Source organism: Patagioenas fasciata, chromosome Z (genome assembly GCF_037038585.1).
Source record: "Patagioenas fasciata isolate bPatFas1 chromosome Z, bPatFas1.hap1, whole genome shotgun sequence".
Lineage (NCBI taxonomy): Eukaryota > Metazoa > Chordata > Aves > Columbiformes > Columbidae > Patagioenas > Patagioenas fasciata.
In genome coordinates, this window is record NC_092560.1 from 27554369 (window position 1) to 27579078 (window position 24710).

At 41.8% G+C, this 24710-nt stretch overlaps 1 protein-coding gene across 1 annotated transcript; it reads right to left on the minus strand.

Moving 5' to 3' along the window:
- Positions 1–16421: 16421 nt before the first annotated feature.
- LOC136114939 (riboflavin kinase-like) lies at positions 16422–23321 on the minus strand. Its single transcript, XM_065860674.2, has 4 exons — positions 22976–23321; positions 21160–21311; positions 19719–19821; positions 16422–19126 (listed from the first exon to the last, which is right to left on the minus strand). Exons 1-4 carry the CDS (start codon positions 23319–23321, stop codon positions 18996–18998), a joined length of 732 nt encoding a protein of 243 aa, XP_065716746.1. The 3' UTR covers positions 16422–18995.
- Between the last annotated feature and the right edge of the window lie 1389 nt (positions 23322–24710).

Genomic DNA, 24710 nt, shown 5'->3' on the forward strand with positions numbered 1-24710 from the left:
GATAGATAGAAGATAGATAGATAGATAGATAGATAGATAGATAGATAGATAGATAGACAGATAAAGTAAGGGCAAGTCAGGTTTACCTTGGTTACTTAGATAGACAGATTAAGAGACAAACAAGGTAAAATCTCTTTGCTAGAACGTAGGAAAGAAAGTCTTACTCAAAGCAATGTGACCTACAAATGTGACCAGAAACAGTCAACTGGAAGCACAAGCTAAATACTAAAACTTACCAAAGCTCAGCAGTGATGATGGTTACTCAAAAAAACACTTCTGGAGAGAACATAGATCATGGGGGCTGTAGTCATTGCTCTCCATACACGAAGAAGCCAGTCTGGGGCCACTCCTGAGAGCCTGGAGATAGTCACAGCTGAGCGGCTCATTCCTCCCCAGGTACACTGTGAGTATTAGCCACATGGGAATCATGGAGCTCCATACTCTTGTTTGGTTCCCCTGGCAGGCTTTGGGGAGATGGGACCAGGATGGCTCTGAGTGCAGAGGATGCTGACACAGCCTGCAGGGCTACAGTCTGCCTCTACAGGTCAACGTGGCCTCCAAAAATGTGTCACACTTGGCCAAGTTGGGACACCTTGTAACAAGTTTCGCTATGTATTTTTGGCCAGTTTTTTTTCCTGGTTCATTATGTGGGACAGCTGAATGTCTTGTTGCTGCTGTCCCTATTATGAATAACATGCTTCCATTCTTGTTCTGAGGAGCTAGATGAGGCTGTTTGCACTGTTTATGTCCATGTGAGTGCTCTGTGCTGGCCACATGTAAATATGCATATATATGTTGTATACACATGCTCTGTGTGTGTCTGCTGGGAACATACACTCAATCTCATTAGCAGCTGGACCTTGGGACATGGAGCTGCTGCAACCTCACTCCTCCTGGGCTGCTGGATCCATTACGATTTTGCTGATTGACGGTTTCTGATGAAATCCGATGATTTTTGCATTCATTCCTCAGTTAACTTCTGCATGTCAAAATCAATCTTTCATGAACCACAATAAACACAATAATAGGCCATAAATGCAAATAAGTGTCTCTTCCTTATAAATGATAGCTATGATTTCTGTGAACAAATTGAATGTTTGTTACCCTATCTCTGTTTTATCATCAAAATAGTTATGAATAAATTCCTGTAGATCAGAAAACATTGTCAAGAGAACAAGCCCATGTCCATCAAATGTCCATCTTCAGATTCCTATTGTTCTTTTCTACTGTTCTTTTCTCAACTAATTTTAGTTTCAGCAGTGTGTCTTTGGGCAGCATAACAGGTTTACCATAGTCACTGTCACTGGGATCTGTTAATTGGTGCTGCCAGCTGCTCACCTGTGCAGATATCCTCCTTTGTGGGCATAATATATGTGATGCAGCAAGTTGACAAGGCCATTTCTGTATCAGTTGCCAGAATATTCCTAACAAATACACACACAAAGCATACTCTAACACTTCATGCTTCTGCAGCCTTTATAAAACAGCATGCAAGAATTTATCAGCAGATTCATCATCTGTGGATAATCTCATAATGATGTAACAACCAGGGCCAAGAGGGGGTAGCAAAGCTTATCCACAATTCTGGGGCATGAAGGATCCCCAGCATTATTTTTGAGCTTCAGTGGCTTTGCGGAAGTGTCACCCAGATGAAACCTGTATCAACTTTATGCAAATATCTAGATCCTGACAGAGTAACCCTACAATGCCACAATGATACTGCATTATTTTTTTTTAATACTATCTTTAAGCAAGTTAAAGAAAGAAGGAAAAAAAGATGCAAACAGTAAAGGCATAATGTCCATCTGTAATTTCAACATTATTAAGGAAGCTTACTGGATTAGCTCCCTCAGAGATTTCATGCAACCTGCTTAGCTTCATCATGTCTCTTCAGTTCTCAGCTCAAAGTTCATGAGGGCAGATGATTTCACTCTAGATTTCCGATTCCAAGACTGCGACTCAGTATTTGCAAACCAGAAGTCTCCACAAAGTAATCAACACCCTCTTGTGTTCATCATGAGCATAGACCGTGGCCTTGGTATGCTAGAACGCTGGATCTTATATAGCCTTGCTACTTCTTCCAGGCCTGGAGAATGACTCATCGCTCTGGCCTAGTCGGGTACACTGAAGAATATGAGGAACAACCATCATGCTGAATACACTCATTAAGAGCTATATATGTGATTAATTCAATGTTATATAAAGTAATTTTGGCAGGAGGCAAACCCGCCTTCCTCCCCTCCTTCCTTCAGTATGGAAGGAGTAGGCACATCTCCCTCTCTCTCTGCTACTTGAGGCTAACAGCTTCTTTTGTTTGACCCCAGAGCACCCTGGCCAGGGCCATTAGGAGAAGGGATTGCTGAGGCACCAGTGAGCCGCTGGGCACCTGCGGCCAGTGTGGGGGATGTTTGGAGGCTTCAGGGGCACCCCACAGCCAGTGTGGGGGTGCAGAGAAGCTTCTGGAATGCCTACAGTCAGAGCTGATCAGCCTATAAAAAACAGGATTTGCATTGAGACTCCGCCCATTGTCACGGGTCTCTCGGAGCACGAGCGAGATGCTGCTGCCGAGAGCGCCCCCCTGGAATGGAGACTCTGCTTGCCTTGCCGCCACAGGTGTGAGTAAAATAACCCTTGCAGGATTGCAAGTGTATTTATCCTTTCTGTGCACATATGTACATGTCACTTTCCGTGCTCAATATGAGCACGTGTAAAATTAATCCTCGCATAATCGCGAGTGTATTTTTCTCCTGTGCTTCCACATAAGCACGTGTAACTTGCCGTGCTTAATACAAGCACGAGTAACTTTCCGTGCACATTTGCACACGTACTTTCCCTGCTTAATACAAGCACGTGTATAAATTATTTCCTCGCACAATCACGAGTGTATTTTCCTCCCGTGCTTCCACATAAGCACGTGTAATATTCCGTGCACATTTGCACGTGTAAGTAAACTAACCCTTGCAGGATTGCAAGTGTATTATAGATTTACCCTCGCAGAATCGTGAGTGTACACTTTCCGTACTCACTACGAGTACATGTATGTCTTTAAAATAATCCTGCACCGTATACAGGCAAGTGTGTACTCCTCCCGGACACAGAGACTGTTCCAGCATTGTTTTGGTGAAGCCATGTGCATGCACTCTGTGGACTGCCTGTTGTATTACTTGCTGTCCCTTAATAATTTTCCTCAACTGATATCCGAACCTGTATTTAAGTCACTTTTGGAGTGCTAAAACCCTGTTTCTCACCAGTTTAATAGAAGTTGTTTTGGACCCTGTTGTCCCTTAAACTAGCCTCGGGGTGTTTCCATGACAGTACTTCGATAAAATTTCTGGTCTGACACTGTCTACTGATTGCTGTCAAAAATAATGGAAACAACATTTCTATAAACAACATTTCAGGGATATGTTAAGCTATGCTGGTGATGAACTCTGTGCTAACAGGGTAAGAGCCACCTTTAACTGTTGCAGAATGGAAATGAGACTGGGCATATTACGTGCTCATAGGAAGAATGAACAATGTGTCTGTGGCAGGGTGCAAACCCCACCTCTCTCCCCCTCCCTCCTTCATCATGGAAGGAGTAGACACATCTCCTCCTCTCTCTGCTGTTGGAGGCTAACAGCTTCTTTTGTTTGGCCCCAGAGCCCCTGGCCAGGGCCGTTAGGAGAAGGGAGTGCCAAGGCGCCAGGGAGCCACTGGGCACCCGCGGCCAGTGTGGGGGATGTTTGGAGGCCTCAGGGGCACCCCACAGCCAGTGTGGGGGTGCAGAGAAGCTTCTGGAATGTCTACAGTCAGATCTGATCAGCCTATAAAAAACGGGACTCCGATATCCGAAACTGTATTCAAGTCACTTTTGGAGTGCTAAAACCCTGTTTCTCACTGGTTTAATTAAAGTTGTTTTGGACCCTGTGGTCCCTTAAACTAACCTTGGGATGCTCCCTTGACAGCATCCCTGTGCCTGGACGTGAATCAGTCAAAGCCCCCACTGGAGTGCATACAGAAAGGTGAGACTATGGTGCAGTTGACAGTGTCAGAAAAGCCACAACAACAACTGGTTTTGATCAGATTAGTAAAGTTCTGACAATTCTTCGTGAAAATGAATGGCTCTCATTGGGGGAGAGCAGCAAGGGGAAAGAGGCTTTCAGGTTTTTTTGGTAGCACAATTCTTTTTATCCTTTATTCTGCTAGATAAGGTAGAAATTATTGAAACAGTCCTGGTATTTTTGTGTGTTTGTTTTTCATATAATATAAAATACTTTTTTCAGCTCTCTCAGGAGGAAGACAAAAGAAGAAAAAAGTAGAGAAGATAGAATTTCCTTGTTGGAACAAAGAAATAAATGCATCTCAGATGAGGAAAATGTTGCTGCTCACATAATTTATTTTCATGAGGTCTTTTCATATTCAGCTGGAGATAACTTATTTGCAATAAAACTTTTGTGTTCTTGCTGTATGTTCTTAGATCTACCTGAATTTTGATACTACAGCTCCAACTCTGAAGTAGTTAAGTACTGCCTACATGAGAATGTAGCTAATAGCTCAGCTGTACAGTAAGCTAAAATAAGAGAGTCATGATCACCAGCTCTTCCCCGTGATTTTCTCCCACTCAGGATGCTTCTGTCATTCAGTTCATGGGCAGTTCTCAAAGGAAAATTGTTCAGTTCTCTCTCTTTTTTTTTTTCTTTCTATTTTTCCTGGGATCCAGTACATGTCCCTACCCTTGTTCCCAGTCACAAGTAGTAGAGAAATATGCATTTATGTATGTTTTATATTTTCCAACAGAATCTTAAGTGCACTGTAATGGTTTTGATGATCTCTGGGAATACAGAAAACAACATCTGTTAAAATATGTTGTTCCCTGGTCAAGCTGGTGTGCTTTACTCACTTGCTTCTGGGTGGCTCTACAAACACTAAGCAACAGACCTTCAGTAAACTTGTAGTGTGAGCAGCACACTAAACTAAGTATTGAGATGAAGTTCACCTGTTTGCTTTCTTTGGTTTAGAAGTGAGAGAAAATAATTTGAGATTGCTTCTTTTATTTCCCTAAGGAGAAGTAATCTGAGCATTGGTTATGAGTTTGGAATCCAACCCATCAGCAATTCTACTGTGGCTTTATTTTGTTAAGACAAGTTTTAAGGGAGAAAGATGTTGGCTCCTTCGCATCAGAAGGCTTTTTAAGGTGCCATGAAATGCAGAAAAAGTGCTACTCCTTCACAGTTCAGCAATGGAATTCAAAGGGAGAAATGTTCACCTTTCATTCTCCTTGCAGTATCAGGGTGTCTGAACTCTGGAAGAATGTTTCAGTATCATACAGAGTGTGGAGAATTTATGTGATGATGCTAATATATCCTCCTTTCGCTATTTTTGGGTCCCCAGGGAAATCAAAGTCTGCTAGTGTCCCCAGAGCAGGCTTAGGTCTTGGAATGATCCCTACATGTTACTTTCCTTGTGCCCCCATATGATGTCAAAGACAAAAACGGATTTTTTTATTGTCCTATTTTATTTGATTAAGTATTAGCTAGCAGTTATAATTTGTAATTTATCTTTGATGGAGGAAAACTTTTTTCCCTACGTGCCTAGGGCAGCAGTTCCCTTGTCCTGTTTTTCTTGCACTGTTTGCATGTATATGTTAACTGTTGTCAGGAAAAAAAAAAATTAAAAAAAAAAAAAATTGCATGTGCTTAAGCCGCAGTAAATTTGCATTATTAGTTCCCCAGGACACATATGTACCTGGAATTTTACCAGGGGATTTGAGCTCTCTTTAGTTCCAGGGAATGGAGTTCAGTGCAGAAGCTTTCCAATAAGATCCTGTTGGTCTGTCAACACAATTGTGCTCAGCTTGAGAAAAGCAGTAACATCTTTACAAGTATTGTGGTAAATATTATTATGGGCTTTGGAACACAAGAATCTTGCACAAGCTATATAATTTCTGTTCATACTTACTGTCCTTTTTTTTGTAGTCAAATTCTAAATTAGAATATCTAAGCCCTTTCAGAGAATGTACACTTACTTCTTATTTCCATAGACATTTTTGTCTCACAGAGTAACAAAATGTTAGGGATTGGAAGGGATCTTGAAAGATCATCTCGTCCAATCCCCCAATCCTCCTCACCTGTTGCTCTAAAATATCGCAAGTTTAAGAAAATTGAAGGGATGAGAAACATCAGGTGATTAACAGGAACATAGTAAATTCTTCAAGACATGCAGCTTGTGACTTCAGGTAACTTGACTTTGTTCTGTCATACTGCTTCAATTTATCTCCACCTTGCTACTAGTCAGGTTATTATGTTGCTGGATCATTAACTTTCTTAGATGTTCCTCTTTTCTCTGTGACTCAACATGCGCATATTTGTGCATTTTATCATTGTTTACCTGCAACTACTGCCTGTAGAAGATTGTGTTGACTCCTGTGATAATTCTCATGAAGAGGAATCAGAAGCAGAAATATAAACTGTGTAGATGCAGGGATTTTTCCTTAATTAAGGTAGAGGATTTTTTTCTCTAAGTCTGTAATCACACATCTTTGGTTCAGGTTTGTTTCTGCACCTTTTTGTGTATGGTTTGATTTTTTGTGGCTTAAAAAAAAAATATATAATTCTTCTTATGAACAGTCTTGTTCTGATCTGAAGGGTGGTTCCCCAGCTGTGTCATCTCCACTAGAGACTGAAATAACCTCGCAGGTATGCAGGGAGGGTGTGACTCTCCTCTTCCTTTTACACTGACTGTCACTGAATGAAAGGGGTACTGAAGTTTAAGCTGCTGCTTTGGTCTACACACATACACCCCCACTCTAGAAGAAAGCAGAGCTGGCAGTGGCGAGAACAGCATAGGGAGGATATGTCCTTAAACTGTGGCATTAGCAGCATGCAGGTAAAGATTTGTGGTTTTTCTAGAGCTCCTCATCATACTGCTCATTTACTAGGGCTACAAGGACGTATTAACAAATGATAAATAATCTAAACTCACTATAGCAGTGGACTTCAGAGGCCTCTGCTCTCTCAAAGATATAAAAACACATAGGGAAAAACAGAGCTCCAATTACTTTTCAATAGAGCAGAAAGCTTCTTTAAATTTGATTCTACTTTTATAACTGGGCATGTTATTTTGCAGAGAAAACTGAGACTTCATTTTAAAATTTTCTTGACTCTCTTGTTTATCACTCAAAAAGAGATGTGTAGATTTTTAATTTTAAAAGGAAAATGAAGTTTGTCAGATATTACATTATATGACACAGGAAAGCCAAAAACGAAGCTGCCCTGTTTCAGCTTGACATGTTTAGTGTAATGCTCATCTCATTAAGAAAGCAAGAAAACCTGGTACAACCTCATAGCCACCTGCAAACACTTAATTTCTGATTACCAGCTGGAGCTCAGGGACTGGTCATGCAAGTGACATGTTTAAGCTGTCCTAGAAGGTTCACATGCCAATTTCAGAGATACCACAGCAGGTAGGGTTGATTTACTTGTTAGAAATCTCCATGTGTAAAGTATTCCCATGTTCCACAGAACTGTTTGATGAAAACAAAGGAAAAGTCTTGGTCAGTGAGAGCTAAATTCTGGCCTATATGGCTGTTACTTTTGGTAAGAGATGATTGTGTTATCTCCTAATAGGCAAAGCCATGGCACTTTATCCCATCCTAGAGTTTTGCAGTGGTTTTAGGTGTCCATTCTGATGAATTATAGCTTGTGTAAAAGGTAATTCCATGATGTCTAGACTGTATCTGAAGACCGCAAAAGCATTATTTTTCTGTTAGGATGTATACATTGCACTAAGGAAAACAAGATTTAGTTCATCTTAGATTATACACACGTTGGCTTGGAATTTCCCTGGAAATCACTGTGAATGCTTGTAAAACTTCAAGGTGAAGTTAAGTATATTGCAGTAAAATAACACATTCTTTGCAAAGAAAATGAAAAGATTATGATTTCTTCTTTTTAAACTGATTATTTTGAAAGAAAATACTAAAAAAGCCATTAATTAACTTGGCTACAAATTTAGTTCAGAGGATTGCGGAAGGAGCTTTCTTTCCGCTGGTTTCTTGATTCACATAAACATCAGTTCACAATGGAAGTTTTTTCTGATGTCTACAATGGTTAGTAATGTGATCATATAGGAATATATCTATAGAGTCAAACAGCTGACCTGGGAGACCTGGTGCTACTTGAAGCATTTCAGGGATGTGACTTTGGACTAGCCCAGGTCTGGTTCTATGGACTAAATACCTGTTAACAGTTGTAGTATATCTTTGAATGATTTAGTTTTGACTGAAAGGAAATCTGACAATGTCTCTGAGAGGCACTGAGGTGCACTCTTAGATGTCTCCATGACATGAGTGATTATGAGATTTATTTGAAAAGCACACTGATGCAGGGGAAGTATGTGTTTTCGGTCCTGGAAATTCGGAGTAATTAAAGAGTGTCCAGCAGGGCTACCCAGAATTTCTGTGGTATTTCGTCATAAAACATTTAACATAAAATTTCTAGATAAATATTTCTAGCACTTCCTCCAAATATGTTTTGCTTCTCTATCTATTTACTTACAGCTAGGAGCCAAATGCCAATGTGATCATGTAAAGTCATGTTAATTTTCCATGTGTGGTGTCATGTTGTTTCAGAACCCTGATGTCCCAATAAGAATATGGTGAATAGTGTCACAGTTCTTTTAAATCCTTTAGTTATGTACACAGACCACCACACTATTCCAGTGTTGCAAATATTAAACTGTTAGTCACTGTTGCCGCTATATCGCATTGATGTTCATGCACAGGAAAAGTGGTATAATCACCACCATTCCATGTTACTTCTGTGGTGGCAGCTATACACATACATCCAGCAACAGCAGTATTGCTTATATACTTTCCCACTGGGTGTATTTGACAGGAATCTAGAAAGATGTTTTGTTGGTGGACCGGTGTTGACAGTAATCAGTGTAGTCCTGACTTGATTTTTCTACGTGCCACACTATGACAAGATTGCCATAAAGTCAACATAGTTTTCCTTTACTCATTTGATACCCCAATGTGCTTTATCGTATGTCTTCTTTATAAACTTTTGCCCTATGGGGCTGTCAAGAGCTGAAGATCAGCCCTGCTGTGGCATCATGGGGTCAGAGACTGATGGTCCTGGGGCACTGAAATCAGGTCCTGGAGCAGGGCCAAGGGGAAAGCACTGGTGGGCTGGGCAGGGACAGTTCTCTTACATCCCGGACACTTTATCAAAAGTTTTCTGTTCCGGTTCTATGACGCATATAGAAATCAGACAATAGGTAAATGCAACAACACCAAAAAAGCCATTCAACCTTTCCCAGATGCCCTAGAGCATACACCACATCCTTGTGGGAGGGCTGAGGACAAGCTAACGAACATCACATCATGGTTGACACCATTTCCGTAGCTGTTGGTTGCACTGAGGACAGCATTGCTTACAGAAGTTCAGAGATGACCTCTGGACCTGCCTTGGCCACTCCTGACATTTCCAGTCATGAGGATGCACTCAGCATGTCTGTTCATTTTCCTGCAAACACTGAGCCTGACCAGGGAAGATTCTAAGCCCCTCTCTTGCCCCTGAATTCATCGTAGGTTTGAGGCTGCTGGAGAGGATAGTCACACATAGTCAAGGTCTGCACATGTTGTCTCATTCAGTTGTGTAAGGCCCAGGAGACATCAGCTGGCAATGGGAAGCTGAGCTGCATGACACCATGGGGGATTTGTAGATGAGAATTTTTGTCTCTGCTGAGACATCTTTTTAAAAATGGGCCTGGGAGGCCATCACAATCAGGCTAAGATCAGTTTCTATGATATCTTCAGTACCCATATAATTTCATTTGGCAGTATCACTTTGCTTGGTTCTTGGTTCATTCCTGCATTTCTATCAGTTCTGCGGTTATCCCTGTAGATCAAATACCATTTCTGTGTTTCAAGGGCCCATGGGCTGCCCACGAACTTGCACAGGAATCTTTCAGAGCAGGGCCAGTTTCTTTGTTACACAAAGGTATGCTCTTCCTAGTGGGAAGAAAAGAATCTAGCATGCACACTTCATGACTACACAGGCTCAGCTCTCTGGCTGAGATTTTCTCTCCTGTTTTGGTTTTGTTTTTAAATCCAAACCCAAGGATGAGAGGAAACAGTCTGAAGTTGCACGAGAGGAGGTTTAGATTGGATATTAGGAAAACTTTTTTCACAGAAGGGGTTATCAAGCACTGAAACAGCCTACCCAGGGAAGTGGTGGAGTCACCATCCATGCAGGTGTTTAAAAGACATGTAGATGTGGTTCTTAGTGACATAGTTTAGAGATGGACTTGACAATGCTAGGTTAACCATTAGAGTCAATGATCTTAAATGTCTTTTCCAACCAAACGGTTTTATGAAAATTACTATTTAATTATAAATTTATAAATTGGTAAACTACAATGTACTTTAGGCAGATAAATAATCTTAAAAGGCAGTCAGGGTGTTCTTACTGACTTACTAAAAATCAATTCTGAATTTTGAGACGTAGACATTTAGGTGTATTTGAAGCCATAAATACATAACTGAGGTTAACAACATGGGATTTTTAAGAATGCTAAAGAGTGCCTGGATGTGTAGGTTATTGGACATAATTAAAACTATCTGAATGACTCTCACAAAATGTAAGAAGTATTTGTATGGTTTCCACTACATGAAAAGGCACACAAAAGAAACATTACCTCATACGCTAACTGAAGTGCTTAAAAGCTATGTGTTTCGAATAAGAAAGGTAACATGACAGGACATGTGTGTAGTTGCCCATGTAGAATAACGTTGTTTCAGTTCTTCTTTATCTACTTACTTTCAAGTCTACTTCATCCCATTAGCATTTCCGCCGTCAGACGTGGAAGTGTTCTTCATAGAGTGGAAAACCTTTTCTTCATCTTCTTGGTTGAAATGAAGGCTATGTGTGAATCATCTGTTCAAGGTAAATGGGTCTCTTTCAAAGGAATTAGTATTATTTTCATTATGATTTGGAGAAAAGCAAAGCACACCATGAATTCTAATGCGTGTGTGTATGATGCCCAGTTATCCTGGCTCCTTCCTATTCCGAGATGTACATAGGCTAAACTCAATTTTGTTTCTACAGTTTACAACAAAACTAAACCCTCTCATTCCAAAATTATGATAAAATGGAAGAGCTGATTTTATGCTTCTTAAACAATTTCTCTGTTCTAAAATCAAAATCACACAACAGTCTCACGTAGCTGTGGTAGAAGTCAATGAAATTAACTGCAATTACAGTTTTATTTCTTTAGTTCTGCTGTTCATTATCTCAGTTGTGTTCTGTTTAATGCAGTAGGTGACCAGATAGGCAGTCCCTCTGCTTTTATATATACACACACATGTCTGTATATGTGTGTATGTAAATACACAATACCTGAAGAGGCTTCCGGACATCTGTGTCTATGAGCACAATACAGAGAACATCAGATATTTAACTGTGAGTGGCCCTCATTTCCCATGTGCCGTTAGTGTTTTGCCTGTATTTGCTTGTACTTAGCTGTGCCATTTTGGCTAATAACCGATTTTTAGAAGACCTTTCATTTTCAGGAAAATAAAAGTCATGGTCATGTGGAAAGCAGGCTTCTACAGTTTTTTCACTCACAGTTTGGCAGTGAAGATTATTTTAGAAGTGTAGCTGGTGAATTGTGTTCATCCTTCTGGTTCACTACTGCAACAGAAGGTATTTTCTTTATTTTGTCTCTTCATACATGCAGTCATTCACTTAACTTACATATCTCATACTCAGTTTTACTACAACATATTGTGCACATCATCTAAATGAGAGTGAATGTTTCTTGTTGGTAGGAGGACCAACATGTGTTCTTGAAACTGATGGGTAAAACCTACAAAGAAGCAATACACGTTTCAGGCTCTTCTGTGACTGAATGAATTACCCTGTGATCCTAGTAGAAAAGGTAAGAAAATCTCACAGACTTTGTAAAGGACTGAATTTTGGCTTTATGTCATAAGAAATACGAGCTCAGTGTTCAGTATCTGTAGTGATACTTCTTTCAGATGTTCAACCAATTAGCTTCTATGTTCTTTCAAAGTGGACTTTCCTTTCAGCTGTTAATAGCTACATTTGATTTCCCCACATCAATAGCTAAACTCCTTTACATTTTGCATGCAAATTTTCATTTTTCTGTATTTACATTGCTTTTAAATTCTTCAAGTGCTTGCACACTTCTTATTACAAATATATTTTATTTTTTACAAGTGACCCTTTTTTTACAAGTGACCCTGCAGGAAGGGCAGGGAAGCTCTGCCAATTCAAGAGATTAGCTCAATTGGTGGTTATCATTCTCCCAGGAGTCTTACTATGGTATTCACCTTACACAAAGGTGTGTCATCTGCACTCAGTAGAAGGGATGCAGCAACACAGATAGAGCTGCCACGGGAAGAGGTAGCTGTCCGTACCTCAGGCTGCAGGGAATGCCAGAGCCTCTTGCTGGTATAGGATGGCAATAGAGATAACAGCTGTGTGAGGTGGGACCAGGTGGATGATCTGCTCAGCCCGGTGGTAGATCTGAGAGAGCTGGTAGAAAAGTTGAGAAGCATCAGGGAGTTCGAGATAGACTGTTGTCAAGCTCAGGCCTCCCTGGGACAGGAAATGCCACCAGTAAGAAAAGAAGATTGAAGGAGCCCTGTATCCTCCTGCTGCCAGATTGAAGACTGTACATCAAGGGAAAGCGGTGAATGGAAACAAGTCTACACCCAGGGTGGCAGGCAACCCCCTCCTCATCTTGCCTATTTCAACATCCCAAGTGTCTCTGTAGAACAGGCATGAGGATCTGGATGTGTGTGGCAGTTGCACATCCCCCTCTCTCTCTCCCTTCCCCCACCTCTTTCAGTGTGGAAGAGGTACATGCATCCTCTTCCCCAGCACCTCCTGCCTCTCCTGCTACGGGGCAAGTTAACAGCTCCTTTTGTTTAACCATTGGTTAGCTAGGAGAGGGGAAGAGGTGCCAGACAGTCGGGAAGTTTCTGGGTGCCCACAGCCAAAGTGGGGGTTGCCCAGAAGTTTCTGGGTATCCATAGCCAGAGTGGGGGAGCAGAGAATCTTCTAGAATGCCTACAGCCAGATCTGACACAATTATAAAACGGGACTACCTGCCGAGGCATCTCTTCGTGTGTGTCCTCTCGAAGCAGCAGGCCAAGAATGCTGTTGTCGAGAGCCCTCCCCTTAGGCAGCATCGCTGCCTAAGGTAATCTCCTGGGACTGTAACTACCTCACCACACTGTGTGGGTGAGTGATAACTTACTTAATAGTTCCTCGCTGCGTAAGCAAGTGTATTTTCCTTGCAGAAATCGGGCAAGTGTATTTCCTCGCAGGATTTGTGTGCGTTTTCCTCACACTAGACAAAGTTTGGGTATTCTGTGCTTAAATATAAGCACGCGTATTTGCTTCCAGAAGCCAGGGACGTTTTTCGTGAGCCACATGTACGCACACTGTGGATCTCCATTGTTATTATTTGCTGCACCCCAATAATTTCCTCAACTGGTATTCAAACCTGTATTTATGTTACTGGAGTGCTAACTGATTGCCCATTCCTTACCGGTTAATTTGCTGCACCTTTTTGACCAGAATAAAAGTTTGTCCGCCTAAAACTAACTTCAGGATGCCCCGTGACAATGTGGAAGGCCAGACAATGGCTGAGGAAAATGAAGGTCCATCTATATCAGAGGTGTTGACAGGATCAGAAAGGCCTACCCTCCGCATTACAACCATCTCCACAAGGAAGAAAATAAGGGTTATAGTTGTAGGTGACTCCCTTTTGAGGGATACAGAGGGTCCAATATCTGGGACAGACCCTCCTTGCAGGAAGATCTGATGCCTTCCTGGAGCCCGGGTTAATGACATCACCAGGAAACTTCCTAGCCTGGTATAGCCCTTGAACCTGTTACTGGTCTTCCATGTGGGTGGCAATGAAGTTGCAAGCCGGAGTCCAAGGGTTATCAAAAGAGACTTCAGGGCCTTGAGACAGTTGGTAAGGGAATTTGGAGCACAGGTCATTTTCTCCTCTCTCCTCGCAGTTGAGGGCAGTGACATTAGAAGAAACAGATGGACAGTCTATTAATACATGGCTTTGTGGCTGGTGTCACCACCACAATTTTAGGGTTTTTGATAATGATATGGCGTACAGGGCAATGGATTTGCTGGTATTGGATGAAGTTCACCTTTCTCAAAGGGGGAAGAGGATCTTTGCACATGAGCTAGCAGGGCTCATCGACAAAGCTTTAAACTAGGCGTGATGGGGGAGGGGGATGATAGCAGGCTCACCTGTGACAAACTGTGGGATGAGACACCAAGGATCAAGGGGTGGGGTGCTAGTGAGGACCCTCAGCTGGTGGTCTTGAGATGTGTTGGCCTCACTGGAGCACACCTGAAGTTTTACAGAGATGAGCCAGGGACTCAACAGAACAGAGCTGGCAGATCTTTAAGGAAGCTTTCCAACAAGCACAAGAGCTCTTGATCCCCAGGTGTAAGAAACAGGGTAAGGAAGGCAAGAAGCCAGCATGGTTGAGTGAAGATCTGCTGGTCAAACCAAAGGGCAAGAAGCAAAAGCACAGGCAGGGACAGGGATCCTGGGAAGAATGTAGTGACACTGCTCAGTTGTGCAGAGATGGAGTCAGGAATGCCAAGGTGCAGCTGGAGCTAATTTGGCAAGGAATACAAAGAAAAACAAGGTCTTCTACAGGTATGTCAACCAGAACAGGAAGGTCACAGAATGTTAACCCCTCCAATGAGGAAAACTGGTAAAATGGACAAGGAGTATGTTGAGGTATTCATCAATTTTTTGCCTCAGTATTCACTGGCAAGCTCTCTTCCCACACCTCTTGAGTGGATCACAGAATCAGAGAATGTTCTGGATTGGAAAGGACCTCGAAAGATCATCCAGTCCAATTCCCCTGCCAGAGTAGGAACACCTACATAAGGTTACACAGGAAGATGTCCAGGCGCATTTTGAATGTCTCCAGAGAAGGAGATTCCAAGACGCAGACTAGGGTAGTGAAGTTGCTCCCACTGTAAGAGATCATGTTTGTGACCACTTTGAGGAACCAAAACACACAAATCTATGGCATAAATCTGACAACATGCATCCCAGAGTCCTGAGGCAATTGGCTGATGTAGCTGCCAAGCCACTCTCCATGATATTTGAAAAGTCATGGCAATCAGGCGAAGTCCCTGGAGACTGGAAAAAGAGAAACATTGCACCCATTTTAAAAAGAGTAGGATGACACCGGGAGCTACTGACTGTCAGCCTCACCTCTGTGCCTGGGAAGATCATGGAACAGATCCTCCTAGAAACTATGCTAAGGCACATGGAGGGCAGGGAGGTGATTCAAGACAGCCAGCATGGCTTCACCAAGGGCAAGTCCTGCCTGACCAACACAGTGGCCTTCTACAATGGAATAACTACATGAGTAGTTAAATCCATACCTGAAGCAGTACACAGAAGAATCGTAGAATCATTTCAGTTGGAAGAAACCCTATGATCATTGAGTCCAACCATGAGCTAAGCTAACTCTAGCACTAAACCATGTCCCTAAGAACCTCATCTAAATGCCTTTTAAACCCGTCCAGCGATGCTGACTCCACCACTTCCCTGGGCAGCCTGATTCAATGCCTGACAAAGCTTTCTGTGAAGAATTTTTTCCTCATATCCAATCTGAACCTCCCCTGGTGCAACTTCAGGCTATTTCCTCTTGTCCCATCACTTGCTACTTGGAAAAAGAGACCAACACCCTCCATGCTACAACCGCCTTTCAGGTAGTTGTAGACAGCGATAACGTCTCCCCTCAGCCTCCTTTTCTCCAGACTAAACAGCCCCAGTTCCCTCAACTGCTCCTCATCAGACTCGTGCTCCAGGCCCCTCACCAGCTTTGTCACCCTCCTCTGCACTCTCTCCAGCACTTTAACGTCCTTCTCATTATGAGAGGCCCAAAACTGAACACAGGATTCCAGGTGGGGCCTCACCAGTGCCGAGAACAATCGCTTCTCTAGTCCTGCTGGCCACACTATCCCTGATACAAGCCAGGATGCTGTTGGCCTTTTTGGCCACCTGGGCATACTGCTGGCTCATATTCAGCCAGCTGTCAATCAACACCCAAGAAGCCAATTTTTTCAATCTGAATCCTAAAATAAACAAGCAATTTTTGTAAGTTTTGCAACAAAGTGTACAGACAAATCAATTCACAGCTTTCAGACTGTAGCTCCTGTAAGTTCTCACTAAGGCACAAGTCTCCAGAGTAGGGTAAGCTTTCAGACACACTGGGAAGGTTAAACATCTCACTACTCTTTTCTGTCAGTCTAGCTTTTTAGGCAGTCACCCCCACAAGGCTTGCGAAAGACTGAGACAACCAGCCTTGCTGTGTGTGTCAAAGGAAAGGAAACCTGCAACAAGGATAACTTTGTTGACCACAGTTCCTTTACTAATGGTACAGCACAGCAGCATCAACTGAAATAAATACAGTTATTTGTATATAATACAAAAATATAACCATTCATAAAATTCATACTGTGCCAGGAATTATGTCTTGAACTTCAACAGTTGATATATAACATTTTCTCTTAAATAATGCAGACAGGTACCCTCAGCCAAACAAATGTAATAACATTTTCTCTAATTTGAAGACAAACACACGAGGAGCAGTTTATTAGTTCAGTGTACCCATACATCACACTTCAGCTAAGATTTGAGAGCAAACTAACAGTTTTTCAAGTTCTCCTTTTACCATTTTTCTCTATCAATAGCACAGTGGTTCTATAACCAAATGGTGATTTTTTTGATAGTAGCATTTATTCATAGGTACAGAAAAGTATTTATCGGACAACCATCTTAAGGCACTATGGTTTCCACAATAGCCACATGAAATTACTGGCGAAAAAACAATTTTAAAGACGGCTATGAGTGTTTAGCTACAGTACTATTGATGAACAACATTCTGTTTATATATATTCTTGACAATACATTCAGTTGACTAGTTTGGCTTCTTTTTTCTTTTAAAAAAAGTAATAAAATATAAGATTTTGACATTGCTACAATCTCAAGAATGCCTCAAGTCTTTGCAAAAAAAAAAAACAACTCCCTTTATCCCTCCATTTTAAAAAGTAAAAAGTCCAACTGTCACTCTTGCAAGACAATTCTTTTACAGACTTCTTAGAAATACAGTTTCCAACATGCTAGATGGTAAAAGTCCACTCCTTTAAAAGAAAGTTTGCTTAACTGCTGATAAGTACCGCACCCCCAATTCTGTATTCCCTCTATCACTGCTACCAACAGCACTGGTGAACAATTCATTTAAATGAAATCAAGTTTATCCTTAAGTCCTACAGAGCAAACATGACTTCTTGATTTGCTCAAGACCCCTTCCTAATAATATCCCATGATATTTGATCAAAGTTAAACAATACGAAGTGAAACTAACATGCTGACAATACCTGTGTCAAAGACCAAAACTGCTACCTTGTTAAAACCCTCTTAAACCCAAACTGAAAAGTAGGATAGGACAAGGAGCAAATTCATAAAATTGCATGACGGAAACTGTGTTTTCCAAATTGCACATGGTAGTTCAGACACCAAACTACAATTCAGACATATCCACAGAACCATTTTGCATTTTGGAAAATGTTCCAGCCACATCACAAGCTGATGCCAAAAGATTATAAACGTGACAAAATCACTGCAGCTTACCTAGGTCCACTCACTGAGCAGGGGATAGGAAAAAAATCAAAGGAAAAAAAAAAAAAAAGTAGATTTCAAATCACACATTACTTACTTTAAGAAGCATTTTCCAAATTATTATCTATTCTGACAACAGCCCCTCTGTTTACCTATCCCTACATTTCCGAGTAGGACCAGCTGCAATTACTTGTAATAAATAACCCATACCCACTTTAATGTTGATATATTATTTCATGTATCCCCAAAGGCTTTCATTTGTGTATTGGTCAGCCAAAACCTTGGCTTGTACCTGCACTTGGTGCAGAGAGTTGATGAGATTTTTTTGTGCCTTACTGTAATGTCAATCTTGAAGTCAGACATTTAATTGCCAGTGCAGTAAAAAACTCCAAGGTTCTCCCCATTTTCCTATGACAAATGCCAGCAGCACATAAAATGCAAAGTTGCCTTTTGTTACCTCTTTTGCATAAAGGCCCAATGAGCAGAAGTCTTGTTATATTGTTTCTGCATCTTTTGTGCCTGAACCTTTAAAGTTTATCAACTTTCACACTGTCATTCATTTCTTGAATTTCAGTGAAACACTTCCTCAGAAGTAAACTACACAGGTCATGTGTTGTCATATGTACAGTCAACTATGAAGAACTATGTCTCAGATTCTGGTAAACTAAGGAGCAACATTAATTTCCTACATCTCAAATAAACTTAAAATAAATAATTTCAATTAAAATAACAGCTTCAACCACCACAGCTCTGTAGTATATAAAAAAAATAAGAACTATAGAGAATTAATATTGCTACTGTTACCTAATCATTGGCTTCCTGCACCACAGGAAATTTCTGACTCAATCAATAGCAAAATTTTATAAGCTACTAGCTAAAATCCAGATGTAAAAATGATATAAAACCGAGAAAAGAGGTTGGAGTAACATTCTGTATGTTAAAACCAGACAGCCTTCACTTAAATGAACTACCCATATCTTAGATTCAGAAGAGGTCACAATTACCTTTGGTCATGTTCTGCATGTGTTTAGATCTCTGAACAACTGGTAACTTTACGATACACAATGTATCTGTAAGGACCTAAAACTGCCTTCGGCTCCTTTTGCATGGCTGGGTTAAGGATGAATTAACACAAGGAAAGTAAAATTATCATGTATGGTTGGTTCCAACCTCAGTTACCAAAACAGACATATGACAACAAAGTACCTATAAAAGCAGTGCAAATATAAAAGTTTCCTAACAGGGGAGGAAAAAAAAAAAAAAAAGAAAGTAAAAAAAAAAAACCAACAGCGTGGGTTTGCTCAGTGGTTGTTCACTGTTTTGCCTTCTGGCAGACGAAAGAAGTTATCTTCTTTGAGTTTAAGATGTTCTGGTAAATCTAGCTGTCTTTTTGCTTCTTCAATGTCTTCCTGAATTGCTGAAATGAGTGCTTCTGAAAAAGACAAGAATAGGGATATTTGAAAGTTGCTTTGAATTCTGAACACAATAGCAAGTGAAAATAAGGTGCACCACAGAATACCAGACAACAATCACAGAATTCAATTATTACCACACGGTTTCAAAGGCTAAATTATTTGGCTCTAAAATGCCACCCCCCCTTTTTTTTTTTAACATGCCAGAGTTGCATTTTTCACTGTTATAAGCACTACCATCTCTTTGTTCCAAAAGACGTCTTAGCAAAAGATCAACAGGGTTTCATGAACTGTTTCAACTTTAACAGAGCTGTATCTTAAAAAGAACTTAACAGACTAGACCGATGCTTTTACAACAAGTCCATGATTTTAAAGTTACTCCTCAGACAAGTGACATAACAACACCATTTTTAGTATGATATGCTGGAAGATGTGGGGCTATGTTTTTGTTTTTAATTAAACCAACTTGTACGTTTACCTCATTAAAACATTCTACTGAAATTTCAAAGGTTAACAGTTAAAACATCTAATAATGGAAAAAGAAGAAGACACAGTACTTGCATGAATAAGACAAATAAGAGATTAGTGTGAGGGACACCCTGTAATACTGACCTACAGAATCAAAGTTTTTTTCCGGTCGAATATATCCAGTTATGACTATACTAAGAATTTCTCCATAAAAGTCATCTTTGAAGGTGTGGATAATGTGCGTTTCCTAAGGGAAGAGAAATAAGTTGGTGTTTATGATGAACTTTGATTTAATTCCTCTCACTGTAAGGATGCACTTCTAATGTTCCTAATTCAAATTTTACCCAATAGATACCAATAAAAAGGACATTTAGTTTAGCATGTATAATGCAATATTAAAAGGCTAGGGCTTTTGCTTATGTTAGGAAGAAGAATTGTATTTTTCATGGAATTTAAGAAATGTGATAGCCAAAAAAAAAAAAAAAAGAAAACATGCCATTACTCAGGAGAAATGCTTCACCACTTCTCAGAGGTAAGATTTCCAAGGCAACAAATCAAAACCAAAGCTTAATGTTTCATCATGAAGTTGATGCATCCAAATGGGTATGAAAATTTTGATTGAAATAGTTGGCTTAAGGAGACCTTTTACAACCAGCTCACACAGAATCTGAATGATAAAATTCAAGAAGGAGCGAAGGCTGTGACGGGGTTTCACCTCATGCTCAAAACCATTCATGCACATCTCCTTCTTTAATGTAGGCCCACCCATAGCAAAAGCAGCAGAAATACCAAATGGAAAGTTTTGGATTACCTGCTCAGAAAAGTTAACTGCAAAAATTTTTAAAAGTGTCCCTTAGCATGGGACAAGAATATTACAAGGTCTTCAAACATTTAATACTTTAGAAAGTTCATGCCTTAGAGCTTCATACACAAATAAAGTATTTTAAACAACTAAAACAGAGCTTTGCAAGACTCAGAAAAAGCAACAGCACCTGACAAGAAAAACACAGCAGTCACAGCTCAGGATTTTAACTCAACTCCTCCATCCCATTACTATGTACATCTGAATATTTTTTTTCTGTATATCAAGCCAAAGCACCTCATGTCTGGATTCCACCATTTAAGAGAAAAACTAATAGAAAATCCTTATCAACTAAGATGCCCAAACATATCTTATTTGAAATGTAAATAGACTGCAGAGAACAATAGATAAATGTGTTACAGTTTATGCTAGGGGGTCTTGTAACCAGTTAATTCAATGCATTTATCGAGCTGATGCTTAGTTAGCTATCACCACCATAAGAAACCACAATTTCAGAAATACTGTTAAGTTTTTATTTTAGAAGTATATAAGTAATGATGGAATAGAAAGAAGAAAACAAACTTTACTCACATACAGCTCTATACTCTCTGGTTACTAAGAGTATTTTCTTTTCACAATACAAACATATGGATATAAAATACATTTCTAAGAGCAAACAAATTTATAGATCTCATTTATGGATCAAATTCTGCTTATCTTATTCAAATTCAACATCTGGCTCACTTATTACAATAAAAATTCCACACAAAGCAAAATTCTTACCACTGATTTCTTAATATTCTTATAGAAAGGATTCCATCCTATGCTCACAACCATTTTATGCACATCTCCATTTCCAACACAGGCCCATCCATAGTATATACCAGTAGACATATCAGATGGAAAGCTTTCAACTACTTGCTCAGAAAAGTTGGCTGCAAAAATTTTTGAAAATGTAAAGTGTGAGTGATACTGTGTAAGTCAAAGACATAAGAGAATCTTCAAACATTTAAAAGCCAAACTCTGCCTACGTATTATTTACAAACATAACACTGATGAGGATGCAAATGATGCAATGTGTCATTTGGCAAAGTATAAAATACAAAACAGGTTCACAAAATTCAGTTCCTGTGATAATATTAGAGTTATCACGCAACTTATGCATACCATATTTTATACTTATACACATTCTCTTCTGTGGTAATAATTAATAAACATGTTACATACCCAGTTGAACGTATTTCACTCTTAGCATAACCATTTAGTATGGTGAAAGATAAGAAAAACATTCAAGTTTCTTCTGCACTACAAAATATCATCTCAGAATGATTTACTTGCAAGTTAAATAATTACTTATGAAATAAAATACATAGAAATAATTGAAATTATTATTTAGTCACCTGTCAATTTTGGACAAGTTGCCTTTCAGAGGCATCTGTGGATTTTGGGGATTTTCTTTGAAAACTACATCCCTACAGTAAAATAAATCACCTTCTGAATGAAGCTAGACTTCTTGCAAAATTATTGTCCTCCTGCCTCCCACATAAGTAGATCTCTGCAGGCAAAACATCAAGTTGACTTGAAAAAATTTATAGTTACTGAATTTTCATCAAAGCTCACAAGCAATAACAACTTCCCTCTCCTATTCCCTTTACACCATTTATAAGTCATAAGTAAAATGCAAAATTGTTAACAGATGTTGTCAGAAATCCAGCACCTCAAGATTAGTCTTACATAGTTTGTCTGCTAGGAGTGGTGCAACATGACTGCTGACTTCACTAAGACAGGCCAAAATTCACTTGAATTACACATCTTTATTTATATACCTGAAACAGAGATGAACAACAGGAAAATATATTTCTTTGCAGGCCACTTCCACCTGCTGTTTTTCAACCTCTGTATTATTTCCATCAACCTTCCTTCCTTCCAACTATTCCCAATGCCTGCTCACTTTGTGAACGGATATTTTCCAAGCTTCCACACCACACCATCGTGCATGTGACCACTTATCTACATCCTGAACAGTACCGTGACGGTCATTAGATGCTCAAACCAACAAAACCAAAAAAAAAAAAAAAGACTGGAAAAAACACCTAACAGAATGGGGGGAAAGTAACACAAGAGAGTACAAGACTCTAGGTCTAGGCAACGTAAAGAAGAAAAACGCCTGCCATAAAAAAAATGCTAACACGGAATAAGCCAAGCCTTTTCCCAGAAGGAGCGAGTCACGCCAGCGGCGCGGCTGTGCCGTCAGCGGGCCCTCCCGCAGTCACGGGAGCTCAGTCCCCAGCCGGGATCCCGCGCGTCTCCCGGCAACACAGCCAGGCGCCGGAGCCCCAGCGCGGCGGGGTCGTGTGTCCGCGGGAGCGCGGCGGCTGCCGGAAGACCCGCGCCCGGGCTCTCACCGGCGGCTGCACTGCAGCCCCGCCGCGGCCCCGGGACAGGGATCCGGTGCGGACCACCGGCCCCGCGGCGTGGCTAGGGCCGGGCCGAGCCGAGCCGAGCCCGGCTCCTCCACGGCGGACACCTCGCCAGTGGCCTTCGCGGGAGGTGTCAACCGCACCCCGCCACGCCCCGGCCCCCCGCGCCCCCCGCTCACCGGTGGGGATGCCCAGCTCTTTGGAGCCCCTGCCGAAGCCCTTCACCACCTCCCCGCGGCAGAAGTACGGCAGGTGCCGCATGGCGGCCGGCGAGCGAGGGCGGCCGTTGGGGCAGGCACGCGACGGCAGCGCGAGCCGCCCGCAGCTCCCAGCAACAGGGAAACAACACCGCTGGCGCGCGGCGCTCTCCACCGCCTTGCTCTGGGCACTACCAAAAAGTGGGGAGAAATCTAGTGGAGGGTTCCGGTTTTCAATATATATACCGCTCTGACAGGCAAGCTTCCTCCCCGTGAGAATGGACTTGCCCAAGCGGCTATGGCCACCGCACCCATACCGCCTGCACATGCTCAGTCTGCTGTGCGGCTGCGTCGTTGGGCGCGGTGGTTCAGTTGCGGACTGAAGGGGCACGCCAGGCGGCTCTGCCCGGGGCACCGCTACCCCTCCCCGGCTCCCCCCCGCCGCGTCGGTTCTTGGGCAGCGCAGCGCTGGGGCCCGGCTGGCAGAGGCCGCTGCTGCTGTGGCGGGTGGTGGCGGCTGCGGCCTCTCCGCCCGGCCCGGCAGGGTGTGAACCGTATGGGCTCGCTGATAATCCTGCTGCCCCGTCCGCCCCGCCTTACAGGTCGGCAGCGCGCTCTGAGGCCGCCCGCACGGTCGTCGACCTCCCGGCCGCGGTAGGCGAGACGGGGCCCGGCGAGGTTGTGGCGCAGAGCCCGCTCCCGGAGGCCCACCGCCTGGCGGCGCGGAACGGGCCCCTTGCCGGTCTGGTTAGTGTGGAGCGGGTTGTTCGCTTTGGGAGCTGAACCGGGGGAGACAGCGGGACTCGGGGCGAGCCGCAGGCGGGGTGTCCGGTCCTGTCCACAGACCCCGTTAGACTCGCTCTCGATGGGCGACTGGCTCTGGCCAGTCCAGCAGCCTTCGTGCAGTGAGAGCTGAACAGCAGCAGCTGTGGCTGTTCAGCAGCAGTGACTGGCAGCTGCCACACCTCAGTCCTCTTACCTGAAAAGCTGCATCTCGTGCTCTGTGGCCATGTACAGAAATAACGATCGTTTCTTCCTTGGTAGCGCTGGGTTTATCTTTCAGAAAAAGTCACATTTTTCAGAGCACAGCAGATACGTAGGAAAACTCTGAGATTAGATTTTTTTTGTTCACTCTGTATACTTGAAGGAAAGTGAAAGGTACATCAGCATTTCCCTTCTTTTGCTTCCCATTTCCAGTGGTTCTTCATGTTGTAGCTGTGTTGATAAATCTCTTTAATGTCTTTAGCTGATTAACACTTTCTACGGCCCCAATCCAGCTCAAATATATTGAGTTTGCATGCATTCAAAATAGCATTATTGAGTGTGAAAAATGTCCATAATCTGCCTAAAGCACAGAGCATACAGCTTACCAGCAGACAGTCTGTTTGTATCGATGGCATATATGCCAATTGAGTTCTGGGGTCTCATTCAGCATCGCTGTGCTGCATGTAAGCATAATTGTGTATAAACACATATCTGTATCTAGAAATACCACCAGAGTCCTTGAAGTGGATTTCTAATCCTTCTCTCGTCTAGAACACAGTTGCTAATTTTACTGGTTTGATACAAGCTACAAAAATATTTCCGGACTGCTTCTAATTCTGTTAGCTAGCTTTTAAATGGGAAAACAGTGTAAACATCTAAGACTTGTGCTTATATCTAACTGCATTCAAAGTAAATAGCTTTTAAAAATGGGAACTGTCTTGAGAAACTGACT

Excerpts from the sequence above, each read along its gene's own strand:
- LOC136114939 (XM_065860674.2), bottom strand. The coding sequence starts at position 23,321 with ATGTGCAGGCGGTATGGGTGCGGTGGCCATAGCCGCTTGGGCAAGTCC. Across the intron at positions 21,312-22,975 it reads AGAGCTGGGCATCCCCACCG|CCAACTTTTCTGAGCAAGTA; the intron begins GTGAGCGGGGGG and ends AAATTTTTGCAG. Across the intron at positions 19,127-19,718 it reads AAAAAACTTTGATTCTGTAG|AAGCACTCATTTCAGCAATT; the intron begins GTCAGTATTACA and ends TGTCTTTTTCAG.